This window comes from Lissotriton vulgaris, chromosome 2_2, assembly GCF_964263255.1.
Source record: "Lissotriton vulgaris chromosome 2_2, aLisVul1.2, whole genome shotgun sequence".
NCBI classification, from domain to species: domain Eukaryota; kingdom Metazoa; phylum Chordata; class Amphibia; order Caudata; family Salamandridae; genus Lissotriton; species Lissotriton vulgaris.
The window spans coordinates 297,268,796-297,289,679 of record NC_141688.1 but is presented as its reverse complement, the minus strand read 5'-3'; the positions used below and the strand labels follow the sequence as shown (position 1 = coordinate 297,289,679).

Sequence of the window (20,884 nt, the reverse complement as noted above, 5' to 3'; positions counted from 1 at the left end):
TTATTTTGTCGTTTTATTTGTAGAGTGCATTCTATGAAATTACTTATTGTGTTTAGGTGCTAGGGTTGTTAAATAAATTATATAAAATATCATATGCAAGTAAGTGCTTCAAAAAAGAATACCAGTAAAATATGTTAAGGCTTTCTAAAGGTAAGCAGAATATGTCTATTGTTAATATAAAGTGGCAGTACATTAAAAATCTTTGGGCCCATTAGCAAGAATTTGCATTTTCCCTTTCCCTGCATGTCAGACAGACTGATGCTGTTTTCTTGATGCACTTAAAAATAAGGAATGCTTTGTTGAAGATAACGACCTGTTGGATAGGGCTTTTGGATGGATACCAAGGAAGTCTAGTCTGCTGATAAGATAATGACCTCTTACTGCATTTATCCCCTGATTGGATTCCAGCCTTTATCACCTGACTGATTCCAGCATCTATCCTTGGTGTGTTGTCAATATTCAGTTCATGAGAGTATCCCAACATTTATTCCCTTATGAGATTCTAGCATTCATTTCACGGCAAAGAGTCAGTCGATCCTGGAATTTGCTAATAATTGGATTTCAGCCTTTATATATAAATAAATAGGATCCTACTATTTATTTCTGACTATGGTTTCAGTATTAGTCTGCTGACAGGATCCTTGCTGATCTTCTGATAAGATACCAGGACATATTTCCTAATAGGATCCTATTACTGATGCCTTAGTCTGACTGACACACGATGGAATCCAAGCATTCATATACTCATAGCATCCTGGCTACATCCACTAATGAGATCCCATCATTGACGTTTAACAAGATCCGAGCCTTCATCTACTGATTGAGTCCTTGCATTCTTGTCCTTCTTCTAGCTGGTTACATTATGTTTTTAATTAATCCAGTTCAATTTCAACTACAATCGTCCTGCATGGGACATTATTTTTCTTTCAGTTTAGTTGTAGAGCCCACACTATGAAAGAAATGATTGAGTTTAGGCACCAAGCTCCTTAAATACTATAAACATGTAAGTGCTGCAAAAAAGAACACCCATGGTTGTTTTAAGGCTTTCCTATAGGTTAGTAGAGTATGTCTATTCTTAGGATCCAGTGACTCTACATCCAAAATCATTGGGCCAACCTGCAAGAATCTGCAGTCACCCTTCCCCTGAATAGCAGTACTTACAATGTGAAGAAGATTTAAGCCACATGATCCTAAGGTGCAGACGGTAAGATGTCCAGTGGTTTTACTTCACAGTCGGGTGCTGTTTCCTTGATGTACTTAAAAGCCAGAAATGCTGTGTTGATGATGATGATCTTTTTGATAGGGCTTTCGAATAGCTACCACTGAAGTCTATCCTGCTGATAAGATAATGACCTTCTGGATAGCTTTTGGATGTGTACCAATGAGTATGTCTGCTGATAAATGACAATGTATCCCTAGTTTAAAAACAAGCCGTGTCACCAAGTCTTGTACATGTTGCATCTTAGCAATTTGATTTTTGGAAGCCCACTCATAAAGGAACTGGTTTAATCCAGGATTAAATTAGTCAGTGAACCAGATATGATTTTGTGATATTTGTTTTGGATGTAGGGCAATGCCTGTTGCAGTTGTCTTATGCTGAATAAACCAGAGCACTAAAGAGCTGATGTGAGCCTTAAATTCAATTCTGTTTACCATATGACCTCCAACCTTTTAGATATCTTAGTGAAGGTGTATGGGATCTCAAATAAGGTCAGGGGGCTAAGTGAGGTTTTTCAGGAGTCTGTGGCATGAGCCTATGCAGAGCATCTCAGTTTTTGCTCCACTCAAAGTGGGCCCACTTTTATTCATACACATGCCCACATTATTTAGGCCTTTTTTAAGAGCAAAGAACCCTTCCTTTGGGACCCAGATGTGCAGATAGATCTGCATATTATCAGCAAATGAACAGTATTTCAGGTCTCTGGCCCTAATGATAGAAAATACTATATTGAAAAACAAGAGAAAGGGGGAGAACGTGTGGACCCTTGGGTCTCCACATTCAGCGTTCCTCCCTGATGGCTTGAAGGTCCTGACCTGACACTTTGTGTCTGTCCTGTCAGGAAATGATCAGAACCATTCTAGCACTGCATCCAACACAGTGCCCTTCTGATCTCGTCAAGCAGTATGTGATAGTCCGATGTATGGCATGTGGCTGATAAATCTAACAGTATCAGCCATGATAACGATGTTTCACCATCTTCCGCCAAGGCAGACAACTATAACTGTATTATTGCTCTGTTCCCCAATGAGATTCAAGCATTTATTTCCAGATTGGACCCCAGCATTTATCACATGACTTGATGCCAGCATGTATTTCCTGAAGGGATCCCAGTGGTTATCCCCTGACAGGATCCCAACATGTATCCACTTATTGGATTCCAGTATTTTTTCCTGATTGAATCCAAGCATTATTCCCTTGATTGGATTCCACCATTTATTCCCTGGTTGGATTCCAGCACTTATTTTCTGATTGGTTCCCAGCATTCATCCCGAGTGCAATGTGAGCATTTAGTCCATGATGGTATTCCACCGTAAATTTACTTATGGATCCCAGTATTCCACTACCAGCATAGATTCAGTGCATCCTGTATCCTGGATCAGAACATTTATATGTAAACAGGATCCAACTATTTATTTCTGGCTACAACGTCAGCTTTGGTCTACTGACCTTACTAATCTCCTGATAAGATACTAGGACATATTTCGTAATATGATCTCAGTACCTGTGCCTTAATTTGATTGAACTGACACACAATGGAATCCCAGCATTCATATACTCATTACATCTTGGCTACCTCCACCCATGAGACCCCATCCTTGACCTTTTTTAAACCCGAGCATTTATCTACTGCTTTTATGCCGGCATTCATACCCTTGTTGGAAAGTCAAAATTCTTTTCCCTTTTATGAAATCCTGGAATTCATCTCATGCAAAGATCCCAGCATCAATTCACTGATGGGATCCTACCATCTATACACTAGTGGGATCCTATTTTTTTTATTTCTGAATGACATTATTTATCCTTTGACTAAATCCCACCATTCTTAACCTGATGAGATCTGAGCACTGAGTCCTTCTTTATTGAACAATGTTCCTCTTGTTTTGGTGTTTCAGATGGTTTTAATGTTAGAGTTCTGTTATGCCCCTGTTAGTTCCCTTTATGGAGTTCAAATTAGGGTTTGATTGGTTTTTTAGCCATATACACCATGTATGTTCCCTTGATCTGAATGCATAACTCACTACAGACCAGCACAGAGAAAGTGGAGTGATAAAAAGATTTTGTTCTTGGTGCAAAATAATTAGTTTTTGCGTAGTTTCTTTGTTATCTATGTCTCCGAAACCCTATCCTCCCCCTACTGCTGTTTTATCTGCACCAGCGCAGTTTTTGTTGAATCTCATTGTGCCCCGGGTAGTTTTTGGCACCTACTTATATTCGTTTGCATGCTTTCGTATCATTGCGAAGACATGCAACAGCCACAGAGATCACTGTTTAGATCAAGGGGCTTCTTCTTGGTGGAGATATAAGATGCTTGCTTAAATACTAGTGAATATAACAGAGAAATTCTAGGTAAGAGTGATTGAATCTCTACGTGTCAGGGTCAGTGTGCAGTTTCGAGACATCTAATTTTCATATTTGGTTTCAGATTTGTGCAGCACCCTTCTCACTGACCCAACCGGCACCCTGACATCACCCAATAACCCTTCCACGTACCCTAACAACGTCAACTGTGTTTACCTGATCCGAGTGCCTTCTTATAGGGATAAGGTAATGAAGTCAGTCCTGCTTTCCTCCTGCAAGAGTAAAAGCTGTCTGGGGGTGGGGCTTAGCGTAGTTCACTGGGTTAGTACTTGCATGATTGACAGGTGGCAGAGGCAGCTGCTGAGGCAGGTCACTATGGCTACAGCGATCCATCAGCTGGGAGGAGAAGAATCTGCACTTGGAATGTTCTCTCCAATGGCGTCAGTACTATAACCACAGAGCTTCAGAGAAGAACCAATCAGAAGACATTCTTGAAATGTACAATAGGGCTGCCACTGCAGAGGAGATGGAATAAAGTTTAAGGAGTGGGTCTACGAGGTCTACAAGGGGCAATTAATTAGACTTTAATCAAGTTCAAAATGGGCTTCAAAGAAATGCCACATGAGAGCAGTAAACTAAGGTGAGAGGGAATCCCAGAGGAGTTCCCCATTGGATATGAACATGTAAGGGTTAATCTATTAATAAACAGTGTAGCAGGTTTGAATACTGGGGTGCTCTGCGACAGGTATTATCGCCCAAGTGTATGGCACAAGAATATCGAGTTTTAAATATTGTGCTGCAGAAAAATCAAAGCCAAAATATCAGCTACCAAAATATGATTATGGTCAATATATGTATAGGTAAGTATAGACTTACTATACTTAATTTCACATTTATCTTGATAAGATATATATATATATATATATGGCTTCAAGGTAGGTTGATGCAGAGAGAAGTACATCTATACTTAGCTATACATACCCAGGATGCTACGATAGTTAATATTCGGGATACAATGTTTTCGTACGTGATATTTCTCTGCGCGATATTCTAACATACAACCCTTGCACAAAGCATGAGTTTCCGTTCCCAGTGTGGAACTCCTTTGTGAGATTTACTCTGAAGGGCGGCAGCCGTCTTCATTTCATGGTCCGCTGTTGGGCAACACTCATTCAAAGGTAGGGCAGAGGTTCTGGGTAATCCAGAGGCAGTGCCCAAGAGGTATAGGGCCTTCACTATGAGCCCAGAGAGGAGCCAACTTTACCCTGTGTCTCGAAGCGTACACAAACTTAGCTTCCCGGTAACTCCTTTCAGTACTAACAACCAACATTTTTAAAAGAGCTTTTCGGTTACCAAGACCTGCCTCACCAGCCCAAGTGAGACTCGAACTGGGTCTACAAGATCACCATGGAGTGGTGGCAGGCGCATTTATCAAACCAAGTCATAGATTGCGCCGTGCCCGGGAGGGCTCCTTGGAAGCCCGAATTTGGAAGGAAATACAGAAAAACCAGACCAGCCATAAGCATTGGAAACACCTAGACAGTTACTAAGAGTAAAAGATCTCTGGGTCTTCCTGGTGTTATAGACTGCTATTAAAAAACCCGTCAGCCTGTGGTCCTTTTGCTCGGACAGGGCTACACTGTCAATGAGGAAAAACGCTTGGGCACTACTCTCCAATTTCAGAGTGGATGCTCAGCCACTCTATCTTTCAAGCACATACGCACTTTATTGGAAAAACAAGTTTTTAGCGCTGAGGATGGGCGACTGGCCTTTTCTGAAGAACCTCCCCAAATGGCGCCGGCCGGGTTGCAGTACTGAATGCAGGTTGTGTGGTTACCATTCCGGAACAATGGAACACATCATCTGTGCATGCCCCGCATTGCTTATGGCCAGACGGTCTTTGCTGCAAGGACCATTTATCAAGGTGGGAGTTGGATCGTGCCGCCAAGCAATAATGATTGCTCTTAACCTTAACAACATCAAGCTAAACATTGGGCTAACAAAACTTATCTACAAACCGTCAAAACAACTGGAAGCCATATCCACAGTGAAACCCTCCTCATCTTAGTATGGCGGTCAAATGAACAGACTCAATAATCAAATTGAAGTCCAGAACATCAGAAAGCCAGTGCCATGTCTTCCAGCAGAACATTACTAGCCCATAATGCTCAACCGAATTTTTGATAATTTTAAATCCACTGTTTTTTACATTAATTACTGTCATTTTATTGTTTGATTTAGTTACGTATTAAATTTTAAATGGTTTGCTAAACCAATCAATAAATCAATAAAGATTAATTATTATCATTTTCATTATTATCATAATACTTATCCTTTAAGTACATGCTCTTGGCGGAAAACTCCAGTTTAGCACAGGCAATCAAAAATCCATATATAATGAGAGGTTTGCACCATGCTTGCACCACGCAGCATGGCACATGCACAACGCAGTCTACTATGAAACATTTATGATGCCACGCTCAGCCACTTTGTGTGGCTCTGAGTGTTTTCATAAATCTGGAGTAACGCAGCGCAGCGCAAATCGCAGTCAAATCTCACTCTTCCCTGAGTAGGCATTCCATGGACCTTGCGGTGGGTGTTCCCAAGCAACTCCCGTTGATGTTGACGCATTCCCAGATTTACAAGGACTTTTAGACCTCAGAATGCACCAAAATTGAACGCCTTCTCGGGAATGCATAATGAGGAGAAATATCTCTACTCCTCCTCGGTTTTTCCTCGTTCTATGTGGGCTGCATTCCATCGCACACATTAAAAGAGGGAAAACGCCTCTCAGGATTGTTTTTGTGCAGGAAGGTACCCCTGCCTGTGTTGACACTAGGCAGCCAAAATGGTTCCATCACAGGTGAAGAGGACAGGAATGCACCATAGTGGATACATACGGTGCATTGCTGCCCTCTCCCTGTGATGCAGGGCAGTGCAGCAACATGACTTGTGGCGCTGCCCAGTGCCACAATTTTCATAGACATGCCCACTAGGTTGTAAATTCTTCACAATACATAAGGGACAACATAAGGGTGTCATGTCTCTGTACACACAACTGAAGTGGTGGAAGGTGCTGAGGGAGGCTGTAAACAGAAGCATTCACTGAATTTAACCGCATCCATGCAGCGCATTTTCCCGCTGTGAACTGAAGATTTGAAAATCCCGCAGTTCATGACGCGCTTAGCTCCTCATGAGCGTACGAGAGGTGTACCTCATGACGAGCTGAGCTCGTCATCAGCGTCGATGTGGCTAAGAGTCGAGGTGAAGTGGTGCAGGTATTGTCCAAGAGTGAATGCAAAATCACCTACTGAGTCTAATCTGCGGATAACTTTAAAAAATTGAAAATAAGGTATTTTTTAAAGAAATGATGGATATAAAATTCTAGACACTCCGGAGGTCGCATGTCTAATATACTGGTCTTTCTTTTCAGATTCTTCTGCTGTTTGATGCCTTCGATCTCCAATCATCTCCAAACTGCACCTCTGACTATCTCACAATTTATGATGGCAACAATAAGACAGCCCCCGTCTTACTAAGCAAAGCATGTGGGACCAGACAGCTCCAGCCATTCACCTCTTCCGGAAATGAGATATTTCTGGAGTTTGTGACGGACAGCTCTATCACAGCCAATGGGTTCAACGCCTTCTACAGCAGTGGTACGGTCCTTGGTGTTATGCTGCTCTCATACAGGGAGGAGGAATGTAGAGGTGTCTTACAGCAATGGTATGGTCCTTAGTGTCGGAACACTCTAATTCAGTGGACGATAGTCACAAAGGCCTCTTATAACAATGGTATGGTCCTTGGTGTAGGGTGCTTTCAGTAAAGGGAGGGAGGTCGACAAGGCCTCCTGTGGCAATGGTATGGTCTTTGGTGTCGGGATGCTCTCAGTCAGTGGAGGGAGGTTACAAAGGCCTCCCACAGCAAAGGTACAGTCCTTGATGGCGGGGCGGTCTCTGTAATGGGAGGGAGGAAGCAAGAAGTTCTACGCCAATATGAAGGTCCTTAGTGTCAGACTACTCTCAGTCAAGCGAGTGAATTTTATGGCGTTGGGTCATCACAGACAGTTGGGGTGGGATTGCAAGGCCACCTAAAACTATGGTACGGCTTTTGGTGTCAGGCCACTCTAAGTTAAGGGAGTAGGTTGTAAATGCATCTTACAGCAACGGTACGGTCCTTGGTGTCAGGACGCTCTCAGAAAGGGGAGGGAGGTCGCAAAGTCCTCCTACAGCACCAGTATGGTCCTTAGTATCAGGCCGCTCTGAGACAGAAGATGTGGGACGTCACGGCCTACTACAGCAATGGTACGGTCCTTGGTGTCAGGCTGCTCTCAGTTAAGGGAGTGGGTTGTAAAGGCTTCCTACAGGAATGGCATGGTCCTTGGTGTCGCAGCGCTCCGAGAAACAGGAGGGAAGGAGATCGCAAAGTGCTCCTACAGCAATGGTATGGTCCTTGGTGTTGGGGCGGTGTAAGTCAGGTGAGGGAGGTTGCATAGTCCATATACAGCAATAGTACGGTCCTTCCTGTCAGCGCGCTCTCAGAAAGGGAGTGGGTGTTAAAGGCCTCCTACAGCAATGGTAAGGCTCTTGGTGTCAGGCACACTCAGACAGAGGAGGTGGGAGGCCAACAGCTCCTACTGCAATGGTACAGTCCTCATTGTTGGCCACTCTCAGTCAGGGGAGGGAGGTCGCAGAGGCCTCCTATGGGAATGGTACAGTCCTCAGTGTTGGTTGCTGTCATTTGGGGAGGGCGTTCGCAAAGACATCCAACGGCAATGGGATGGACCTTGGTGTTGGGGCACTCTCGGTCAGGAGAGGGAGATCGCAAAGACCTCCTACATCAATGCTACAGTCCCTGCTCTCAGGACACTCAGATGGGAGAGAGAGGACGCAAAGGCCTCTTGTTGGGACCCAGTGAGCGGTGCTCCGAGGGTCTCTTGGCATGTTGGCATAAGATTTACTGCAGAAAGTGCTTGTTTTTCAGAATCAATAGAGGTCTAACCACGGAAAGCAAGGAGATGTTGTGGGCCCAGTACACTGACATAATCCCCTGGAGTCTGGGTAAGGAGGTGGGGTGGTACAAGGATTAGTGGTGTTTTGTTTCTGATTTCGCGGCCTGTGGAGTCTTGCCGACTGATGATCGGGGGTTGGCAAAGCTCACACTGTGCACAAAATATATGGGCACACAAACACTAAGTGACGTGGGAGAATACAAACAAGGGTCTCTGATAGTGGGGGTCCTCTAGATGCAGAACAGCTCCCTTGACATGAGCTCTATTATTCCCTATCCTGGCTGAAAATGTTTACTCTCTGACTGGGAATCCATGACATTACGCAGCTGGTTCCCAGATGTGCACTAATATCTTCAATTACTGGCCATGGACCACTATTTTGGGGACACGTGAGCTCAGGTACAAACAGCGTGCAGAGAGCCTCAGATAGAACCCTACTCTTGGCTCCAATTTGGCACACGGTTGTTGTTGAAGGGCTGAAGCTGAGCGGTTCTTTGGTTTGTGCGTGGGGACATTGCAAACTTGTGTCCAGAACTCTATGCTGCAGAGTACTTAAGATGATTTTTCTTTTGTTTGACAGTAAATTGTGGTGGCACGTTCACCAGCTCTGCTGGCACCGTCTCATCCCCCTACTTTCCCAGGAATTACCGTGCCAATATGGACTGTGGTTTCTACCTCATGGCTCCAGCTGGATACAAGGTAAGTACCATACATACCCAATGTACTGACAATAAGAACGCAATAAGAACACAAGGCTGATGATGGAGTTCCTCTTAGGTTTCTGCCTAAGACAGCGGTATGGCATCATGATTTACCAGACAGGGAATCACAGCCATGTTGAAAAAATGTACCCAGCCTGCCATTCCACTCAGAGGATCATATGTCACTTCTGGGTGATGAAGGTATCTAGGCACTGAACTGCGTATATATAAGAGCTCAAGAATGCCCTGCTGGTGGGACAGTGATGGTAAATAAAGGCCAACACATACTTCTGCTTCCTTATGTCGCACTGCCTCCTGGTGGCAGGACAGTTATAGTACATAGGAGCCACTGCATACATCTTCCATTGTCTCACACTGCCCCCTACTAGCATGATAGAGGTTGTCAGTAACAACTGTCACACAGTTTTCTTCCTCATGGCACACTGTCTCCTGCTGGCATGACAGAGGTATCATTTAAGGACTAACACATACTTCTTTTATACCCTGCAGGTCTCATTGACATTCACATCTTTTGCCATTGAATCTCATCCAGAATGCGCCTATGACTCCTTGTCTATTTTCGATGGTGCCAAGACCACCTCCCCGCTTATTGGCAAATACTGCGGATCCAGCCTAGTCCCACCGGTGACCTCCATCGGGAGCTTCCTTCTGCTTCAGTTCCACAGTGATGAGTCAGTGAATATGAAGGGATTCCAGTCCACCTACACCTTTGGTAAGTTTATCTACGGTAAAGTGATCCACTGGCTCCTCAACACTAAGGTTCAGCAAGGAGGTGTTTGTTCTTATCTGAGAAGAAGTGTCAGGAGGCCTGAGTTGCACCAAAGCATGTGCTCTAGTTTACTGTGCCTGGGGTTAGCCTGTATCCTGGATGCTGAGCCTGCTTAGAGCTACCAAATACTTTGTCAAGAATAAAACGTATACAAAGACCACAGTCCACCCTTTAACCACAGGGATCAATGGAAGATATTCATACAAACTGTGCATGTAATGGATGTAAGTGTGTGACCTTCATTGGAAGTCCGAACCACTCACATGTCTACCAATACCCCATCAAAGTTATAACACCTGGTACCTTACTTTGCATAAGTCCTCCTTGACTATCACATGTAATGTCAATCAGTGCAGGATTTCGCAATTTAGATCAGGGAACAAGACTCAATAAATAGGAGAGTGGGGGCAGATAAACAATAATATGCAAGTATAAATTGACAATAAATATTCAGCATTCAATATCAGCATGTGCAGGATTGCCCAGGTCTGACCAATGAGCATCACTCGGTAAGTGAATGAGATTGGTGTGGTAGCAGCAGAAAAGGATTAACAAACACATACACATTTACTCCATAAAAAACAACCTTCTTGAATTCCTGAAATATTTTCCACTTACTCCTGAAGTCAGTGTGTGGGGTTCATATACACTTTCAAACAGGGCTGTGGCCACTGTTAGACTCTTTCACATCTCCAGATGATGCCCATAACAAAACTCTCTAGTGCCAATTAATAAATATCCTCATCTCCCACCATCTAACCCTGGTAGTATTGACATATGTCAAGGGCACTAGAGACAATTAATCAGTAGCCTCTTCTCCCACCATTCAACTTTAGTGGTAGTGACATGTGTCAAATGCACTAGTGGCAATATTAATAAAGAGGCTCATCTCCCACAGTCTAACCCTGGTAGTAGTGACATGTGTTAAGGGAACTAATGCCAGTTAGTAAATAGACTCATCCCGCCATTATAATATAGAATACAAAGGGGGTCACCTGCATTTTACTGAGGGGAGTCCTGTTGTAAATAATAGGGTACTGCCCTGGGGAACTCTTAGTTCCCCCTCCTAATGGAGGTGAACAACTGTTGATTGACTGCTGGTGCAGCCTCCACTGACTGTAATCCGTCTATCACTGGTCTCTGCCTTTGATGCATCGATTAACCCACAGGGCCTCATCCAAAGGAAAGCAGCTCAGCATGGAACTGCAAGCAATTTGGCTGTGCCACACTGAGTCACTTTCAAAGCACAGGGATGCATCATATTCTTCCTATACAAAAACAATCAGGAGAGGTGTTTCCTATTTCTCTGTGTGCCGTAGAATGCAGCACGCATAGAAAGAGGAAAGAACGAGAAGAAAATAAAATATTTCTTCTCTGCTAAGTTTATGAAAGGTTGTAAATCTGGGAATGTGGTAGGAGCCATGAGTGTTGCGTGGGAACACCCATGGCACACCCTTTTCACACAAAGTGCTGCGTGAATAGGGGGCATATTTACAAGGACACGAAAAATCACACAGGGTGGCTTTATGGGTCCTTGTATATATGGGTCAGCAAAATGCACCGCAGGTGCATCACAAAATGTGATGCACTGGTGGCACAAGTGGCTTATAAATCTGCTTCTCTCTATTTAGGGTCGGCCTCCCAACGCAGATCTGCCCCGCCTGTGTCTACCATGGGGAACATTACGAAACCGAGCAGGGAAAGACAACTGTGGTCGCCATGGCTGGGGGGGAACATCCTGCATTGATTTTGTTTATTATTTATTGGAAATAAATCTCTGCTTTGGGGGCTAGTTCGCGAGAAGCAAACAATAATTCTGCTGCAACAGTTACATCTAATTAGGATGAGTGGTCTGCCATGGCATGGGTGGAGACGGTATCTCTGCATCCTCTGCAGCCTCAATGCACCGACTGAGGGGTCTGATGGACACCAGAAGTGCTGCTGACCAACTCTATGATGGGACAGCTCAATTATTCATCAAAATAGTAAAATTCATTGATGTTTAGAATGATCAAATAATATGCAAATAATCATCACAGTAAATTTGCATTGTACATACTCATTAAGTATCATGAAAACCTGAGTGAATTCTGCTAGTCAGTCAATGAACAAGTCACACTTCAACAATTTATTTGTGTTTTCCATTGATTACTTGCAGTACAAGCCGAACAGCGGAGAAGCTGATAAGCCACAGCTCCCCAGAGGTTCATGATTCCAGGAGTACATCTGTTCCACATGAAGAATGGGAGGATGATTTAAGTACTGCATTGGATTCTCTACGAGTCTCAGTTTTGGTCGCCCAGTTTCTCTCTCTTGTTGAACTTGTGTCATTTGTTCTGTTTCTTGTTGTAGCCAGAGAATGTAATGGCCATATATATAGAGAGGCAGGTCACCAACAGAGTTTGCAACCTGTCTGACATCTGACTCCTAGGTTGCCACCGATTAATCCGATGGTGAATAACACTGAGTGTGAAATATTGTGCTGATATAAAGTGAAATAAATACATAAACTAACGTCTTGACTCTTTTTGGAGATCATGTATCATAGAACCAGTATTATATGAGTACAGTGGTGGTCCTGCCAAGTCGCATGCATCTGGTGTTAGAATAACACATTACTGCAAATGTTGCCACATCATTGAAAGCCTCAAATAAATCACTCATATGGAATGTGCAATGGCGACCACTTGTTAAGTTTTCTTTGAATGTCTCCTGGCATCAGGGACTGTGCCCTGCCTCTTTGTTCTACTCATCCAATCATAAGGATCAGCACGGCAAATCAATCCTTAAGCTGACCTTTGTGTGTGCTGTGCCCTCTGATTGGAGCACACCTTTGAGGACTGCTGTTGTGCCTGAACTCTGGGTTTTCAATAGACTGTGGAATGGGATGGGTATTTGAGGATGTGGTGGCCTTTGGGGTGGTTGTGCTGAGGTGCTGGTGGTCACTGCATCTCTTCTCCTACTGAATGAAAAAAAGGAAAACTCACCTTAACTTGTGGTTCAATCTCCATTTCACCGGTGAAGAGTGGGAGGCAAGACCTACGGTGTTCTCATTCTGTTGCAACCGCTAGCCTGCCACTGCATTCTGCTGGGCCTCTGCGCTCCTGTGTACTTCTTCTACAGCGCCTTCATTAACAGGTTGAAATGTGGTGACTTCCCCTGGCAGCCTTAGTTGACCACCATATTAGCAGCAGGTGTCCGCCATTTTGGGACCAGGCAACTCTTTTGGACATTTAGGGCCAGATGTAGGTAAATGGCATTTACCGATTCGTAAATACCGAATTTTACCGATTTGGTATTTACAAATCGGTAAATGCCATGTAGGTAAATATTCAGTAACAATTAACGAATCGTTAAGATTCGGTAATTACTGAATCGGTATTTACCGATTCAGTAATTGCCATTGATTCCTATGGGCCTTGAGGCCCATAGGAACCAATGGGAATTACCGAATCGGTAAATACCGATTCGGTAAAATTACTGAATAGTCAAGGGTGGCAGGGTGTCCCTTTGACACCCTGTTGCACCCCTGATTCAGGCTTGTGTGCCATGTGGCACACATACATGCTCTAAGGCACAGGTGTACATGCACAGATTTGCATATACACAGGTATTCGTTATTTACCACCAACTAGTAATTGGTGGTAAATAACGAATCCTTAAGGCCCTGTGGCACTGTTTTCAGTGCCACCTACATCTCAAATTACCGATTTGGTAAATTTACCGAATCAGTAATTTTTAAGGCTCCCTACATCTGAAACTCCAAATACCGGACGGTAACAGCCGAAATCAGCCGTTACCGACCGGTATTTGGCCACCTACATCTGGCCCTGGGTGTTTCCTACTCTGACACCATATTTAACTCCGTTGTTTCTTATTTCAGTGCTACTCCACAGTTTTCTTAGTGACAGTTTACTCTACCATTTTCCCGCAGCTCTTGTTGATCATTAACCATCTTCCAGTGATTGTCTTCACAAAGGCATCCTTATAACATTGGATTAGAAGGTGTATTTTCTCCTCAAATATCAAAAAATGAAGGGGCTGCTGGGAGCAGATGAAGGTCTAGTGTCCATGCTCCAAAACTATACTCATGCTAAGGTCAGGGGTCACTGGTCCTAAGAGAAGGGTGTAGGTCTTAGACAAATCAGAAGGGGGACAGTCAACAAGACTGTTTCTTGTTGCCCTCGCACATCCTTAGGGATGTCATACTTTATCATCATGCAGGTGCTACTCATCATGCTGCCCTGCACTACGGGTCCTCCGAAGGGTCACTTTCACAAAGATTTTTTGATTTGGTGGCCGTATGATGAGTGCAAAGGTGTCCGAAGTACGGTTATAAGTGAGGGGTGTTGATAGATAAAACTGACTAGGGGATGTCAGATTTACCTTTATGTTGACTCGTCTGTCAGGTTAAAAGGCCATAATGGTTGGTAATTCTTATGAGGGTCAGTTATGTGCCCAAGTAGCGAGTGGAATAAAGTGCAGGTCAACATGTTTCGCACCTCTTTGGTTTATTAGAGATCTGCTGCGCTTCTTCAGGTTCAATACAGTGTGAATATACTACTGCACATTTTGAGCATATTGGGTCACCATCCTACAAAATGAATATGAGAAACACTGTAGCAACTAAATAAAATTACTTATTTCCTTTCTGGAATGACATTCCTTATTTACCAGAAAAGTCCCCAGGGGTGGATTCATATGTGTGCCAGGAGTTGGAATCGGTCCCTGACACAGATACATCCAACAAACGAGGTGCGTTTCAATCATGAACCAGATTTTTGGTAAACATTCCACACACAACAAAGTGTGTCAGGCATCCTTTACCAATTCGTATTAACAGAGCTGCCCTTTGTGATATTTGCCCAATGCCTCATGTGCTCTGTACATTCGTAACATGACGCATACTAAATGTGACAAATAAGACATGCGATTGTGCATGCCTGTGTGCTTCCCGTGGCCCAAAAGTATTGGTCGTGGCAGAGGATGCACGCTGTTGAGGGCTAAAAGAGGGAGTAAAACATGACGTGGAAGAGAGGAGAGATATGCCTTCTGTGTGTTAGGAGCAGAGGAGGGCCGAGTATCGATCATGATCTCTGGTATCCTGACGGAGTTTGTGTGATGCGGTACTCACAGTATTGCAGTGAGCTTTCGGTGCACATACTCAGTTCCTCTGCTCGCCTAGTCAAGGACGAGTGAGGGGCCAGTTTGCTCTATTGGCGGAGACTTTGCCCGTGGAGTTACTTGGAGAGCGGTCATATCTGGAGCCATATTGTACTGGTGGGGTGACTGGTTGTGCTATATCTGGTCTCATAAAGTGATGTCAGTATTGTCTATTGTTGATTGGATGCGGGTCATTTCCAAGGTTGGTAAAGTTGTTTATAGGATGTTATAATTAGACTGTTATCACTTCATTATGACCTGTGAAGGATTTAACGGTCAGATCTTTTTTTCATAACCCTTGCATTAAGATGGAATCACTGTAGTTGAGAATTTGATCAACCTTGCATCAAAAAGGAGGTCTTGTATATTCGAAAGCAATGCACAATAGTTTTTTTTCTTAAAAAGAGGGTAGTAGAAAATGTATAGAAAATATATATTGTCAAGTTGGGGATGTTGAATAGTAGCGGTATATGATTCCCTTAGGTTGTGACCGCATTAAGAGTACCTAGAGTGTGTTTGTTCGTATAAACATTCTGTCACCATTCAACCCATGGTATGTCATCATTCAGGCCCTGCTTATAGATACGAAGACGGAAAATTCTGCGTTATTCTCCTTTAAAGAACGATGTTGCATTCCATACTAGTTTGGCTTTCAGGATTGATCATCTTAGATCCTCTGATGAGTTTATTGAAATGGTTGCTCGTCTTAGTTGCGCTGCATCCACATTGGATGGCATTTCTATGTTCCCCTATCCTGATCCTAATGGCTTAATTCATCACGTGTACATAGTATATGTTGCAGGGGCAAGTGATGAGATACACCCAGTTCTTGGTGTTGAAATTGGTGTGTAGTCTTTTGTGTCCATGTAAAGCTGTAGACCACACTGAGTTATTTTGAGTGTAGGGTAAAAGGAAATGCTGTACAAGAGCTGCATTGGGTAGTGGCCAGTCACTGGGGGGTGTGCCCATAAAGCGGGTTGTGTTGGATCTTTTCTGAATGGATCGTGGTCTCGTATTTACCAGTTGGTCTTTCAGGTTCTGGGTTCTCTTGAATGCAAACAATGGTCATACCGAGATCATGCAGCCTGTATTCAAAATGTTACATGTGTTTCATAATGATATTCTTGATTTTGTTAGACTGTGGAGTAAAGATGATCACGCATGTGATGACATCTTCAGTTGATTGTGTTGTGTTTTCTAAAAGGGCCTCATTTTTATTATTGGGGGGCCTTTTCTCGACTCGTCTGATCACTCTTAGTGGATTATTCCTTGCCAGATTGTTCCTCAAGGGTTTGGCTTGCATGTCATCATCTGCCAAGGTGCTGCAATTCCTCTGTATACATAAGAATTGACCAAAGGGTAGATTATCACCTAGAGCTCTTGGATGGTGGCTATCAAAAGGAGGCAGACTATTGCAGTCGGTATTTTTCTTGTAAGATATTGTGCAAAGTTCTCCTTGGTTGATGGAGATCACAAGGGATCTCTCTTTCAGAGTGGGACCTGGTGAACTTCGGGAAGGGGTCCAGGGTATTGACTCATTTGCAAAATTTGTGACATCTGGCCCCATCACCTTTACAGAACATGAGAATATCGTCAATGTATATTTTCCAGGTGATGATATTCAGCCAAACACCTACAACGACTACAACGCATCCAAAGCGCCTCCGCCCAACTGATCGTCAACGTCTCCCGCCGCAGCCACATACTCCCCCACCTGAGAGACCTACACTGGCTACCCGTCGACAAGAGGATCACCTTCAAGCTCCTAACTCACGCACACAAGGCACTCCACAACGCCAGACCAGCCTACCTGAACAGCAGACTTAGCTTTCACACCCCCACCTGCCAGCTCCGCTCCCCCAACCTCGCTCTCGCCGCTGTCCCCCACATTCAACGAACGACCTCCTGTGGCAGATCCTTCTCCTACCTTGCCGCCAAGACCTGGAACACACTCCCTACTGACATATGGCAGACCCAAGACCTACTCACCTTCAGAAGACTCCTCACGACCTGGCACTACGAGCTGTTGCAGCACCCCTCACCCCTTCCCCTTAGCACCTTGGGACCCTCACGGGTAAGTAGCGCGCTCTACAAGTACTCTGATTGATTGATTTATCTTGTAGGGGTTGGATGGTGTGAATATATGATGAAATTCGAAATGGGTCATATATAAACAGGCCAGGCATGGGGCTAAGGCACTGCCCATCAAGGTGCTTTGTATTTGGTGGTATAAATGAGATTTGTGCTCAAAATGAAGCTGTTTTTCAAGGCCATTGTGGTGCATTCCATGATAATGTCGACCAGTGCTGTGGTAGTCAGTGTTGCTGCTCTGAGGCAGGTGTCGATACCATCAATTGTTACATCCTGGGGAATATTAGTGTATAGAGATTCATCATCGAGGGTCATCAGTTGTTGATCTTCTCTGTGTTGTCCACATTGGTGATCAGGTTGAGGACATTTCATGTGTCTTTTAGGAATGAGGGTATGTTTTGGACCAAAGGTCAAAGAAAGTAATCACAGAATTGGCTAATTGGTTACAAATAGGAATTGATGTCGGAGACAATAGTTCTTCCGGGTGGAGGATGAATCCCTTTATGTATTATGGATAATACATAATAGTAGGGTATCTTTGGAGACATCTTGTTAACTGTCCCGCTTCTGATGTGGTTAAGACCTACACCCTTTTCGTAGTAACAGTGCCACGCCGACCTTGATTTGATTACATCGTCTCAATTTTTCTTGTCAACTCCAGGAAAAACACCTTTGGAATGATCTAGATAGACAGAGGATTCTGAAGCCTGTCGCGATACTATAGATTGAGACATTTTCACTAGTAAAAAGAAAAAATCACTATTGTTCCATAACTTAGGCCTGAATGGCAGGGCAATTTTAAAAGTGTCACCCATCACGCAACCTGGAGATTTTACTTAAGTGGTAGATGAATATGCAACAGTTCTAGAGGCACAGTATAAATATTTCTCTCCAGGCATAAGAGTTTTGCTGACACCAGGTCTCAGTCGAAACGTGATCACCATTGTGGTGATACTTCTATTTGAAATGTATAAATGTGTTTAGGGTGTGGCTGCAAAAATCTTGCAGCATCACTGAGGCATTGCCCAGCCCTATCGCAGACGGGTTTCAAATGTAATAAAAAGGGCACTTTGCTGGCCCCATCCCACATATGTTTCAAATGTAAGAAAAGGGCACTTTGTGGCCCTATCCCACACATGTTTCAAATGTAATAAACGGGCACTTTGCTGGCCCTATCCCACAAATGTTTCAAATGTAATAAAAGGGCACTTTGCAGGCCCTATTGAAGACATGTTTCAAATGTAATAAAAGGGCACTTCGCTGGCCCTATCCCAGACATGTTTCAAATGTAATAAAAGGGCACTTTGCTGGCCCTATTGAAGACATGCTTCAAATGTAATAAAAGGGCACTTTGCTGGCCCTATCCCACAAATGTTTCAAATGTAATAAAAGGGCACTTTGCTGGCCCTATTGAAGACATGTTTCAAATGTAATAAAAGGGCACTTTGCTGGCCCTATCCCAGACATGTTTCAAATGTAATAAACGGGCACTTTGCTGGTCCTATCCCACACATGTTTCAAATGTAATAAACGGGCACTTTGCTGGCCCTATCCCACAAATGTTTCAAATGTAATAAAAGGGCACTTCGCAGGCCCTATTGAAGACATGTTTCAAATGTAATAAAAGGGCACTTCGCTGGCCCTATCCCAGACATGTTTCAAATGTAATAAAAGGGCACTTTGCTGGCCCTATTGAAGACATGCTTCAAATGTAATAAAAGGGCACTTTGCTGGCCCTATCCCAAAAAATGTTTCAAATGTAATAAAAGGGCACTTTGCTGGCCCTATTGAAGACATGTTTCAAATGTAATAAAAGGGCACTTTGCTGGCCCTATCCCAGACATGTTTCAAATGTAATAAAAGGGCACTTTGCTGACCATATCCCACACATGTTTCAAATGTTATAAAAGGGCACTTTGCTGGCCCTATCCCACACATGTTTCAAATGTTATAAAAGGGCACTTTGCTGGCCCTATCCCACACATGTTTCAAATGTTATAAAAGGGCACTTTGCTGGCCCTATCCCACACATGTTTCAAATGTTATAAAAGGGCACTTTGCTGGCGCTATCTCACACATGTTTCAAATGTAATAAAAGGGCACTTTGCTGGAGTATGTTGCATGCCATAAAAGTCTCTGGTGTCCAAGTTTCAAGTATATGGCAGTGATGGTGACAGCATTGACGTGGTGCCCAGTCTAACATGTGAAAATACATGGACGGGTGAACCTGGAAACCTTGATAATTAGGAGTGCAGATATTGCATGCATTCTGTATGTCATGTTAGGAGGAGACCTCCCATCTGTGCCCTCCACCTCAACTGGACTTGTGTTACAGTGGTGTTCAGAGTTTGTCCATTAAGTCCATCTTGCAGTGGTGTTAATGTGTGTGGAACATCAGGTGCACAGCATTGAACTGCTAGTGATGGCAGATTTGTGGTCACTGTTTAATACATTTGGTTTACAGATGTTTGAGTAACTTCAACACCTTACAATAAAACCCTCCAATGTCAAGATGCTTGCCTATGGTGGCACGAAGGTTGAGGGTGAATTTGGGGCACAGCTTGAATTAGAGACTAAGACTACGTTGTCTGTATTTTATGTACCAAAGTAGGGAAGAGGTGTGGCGCAGCGGCCAGGGCGACTGACGCAAGAACACGGGGGCTCACAGTTCGATCTCCGGTGTAGATGGCAGGTCAGCCCATCACCATGTGCCTCTAGGCAATACCTCGCGTAATCTTCCCAACGGCCCCCAGCACCTGGACAACTTCGGGTAAATGGTTTGCCATTTAATACTGGATGTGCATCCAAATTGTTGCCATGGGATGACCAGAGTAAATTGGACATCATTTTAGATCCAAATCTTCCTGATTGCATTATATTCAAATCTTGTTTGTTCAATGTGAGGACTGTTTGAGTGTGTCTTCAAATGATCGAGGTATACAGCAATTCCATGAAGTGTTGTCAGCCAAACTGGGAAAACGGACTGGTTTTTAGCACAAGTTCATGCTCAAACAGTCAAGTCTGTGGTCTATAAGGTTTGCAAGATACCTCTATGTTTACGGGGGGAGTTGCAAAGAGAGTTGGATCGGTTGTGTCAACTCGACATCATGGAACCCGTGAAGGGTCAGAGTAATTAACACCTATAGTTCTTAACCGCAAAGGTAATTAATCGCTGAGGGTGTTTGTTGATTTACGCGATCTCATTCGTAATATTTGCGTGGATTGTGAACCTCTGACTAATATAAAAGATATGCTGTGTATCTTGAAAGCGGGAATAATTGTTAACACTCAAAACAAGGCTGATGAGGTTGATGTTCCAAGATGTGTCTGGTGTATTGTACTTTCAAGATCGCATCTTTAGTTGGTAATAATTTGGCTGAGCATGAGGACAGGTTGAACAAAGTATTGTATTTTTTGAGAGGTAGGACTACTGTTACATTTTGACAATGTTAGTTTGAGGAGAAGGGTGTGGATTATTTGGGCACTATTTAAGTGCTCAAGTTGTGAAACTCAAAATGAACATTTTGAAAGACATTGTGGAAGTGCCGTCTACAGAAAATAAGGAACAGTTGAAGTCTTACTTGGGTCTGAATAAACACTACTCAAAA

At 43.6% G+C, this 20,884-nt stretch overlaps 1 protein-coding gene across 1 annotated transcript in view; it reads left to right on the top strand.

The window, feature by feature from the left end:
- Positions 1 to 20,884, top strand: part of LOC147729334 (embryonic protein UVS.2-like) — a 241,931-nt gene that overhangs the window by 106,680 nt on the left and 114,367 nt on the right. The window contains exons 9-12 of the mRNA XM_086959827.1: positions 3,645 to 3,766; positions 6,954 to 7,179; positions 9,112 to 9,230; positions 9,743 to 9,965. Of these exons, the coding sequence (XP_086815953.1) occupies positions 3,645 to 3,766; positions 6,954 to 7,179; positions 9,112 to 9,230; positions 9,743 to 9,965 (690 nt within the window). The remainder of the gene's footprint in view (positions 1 to 3,644; positions 3,767 to 6,953; positions 7,180 to 9,111; positions 9,231 to 9,742; positions 9,966 to 20,884) is intronic.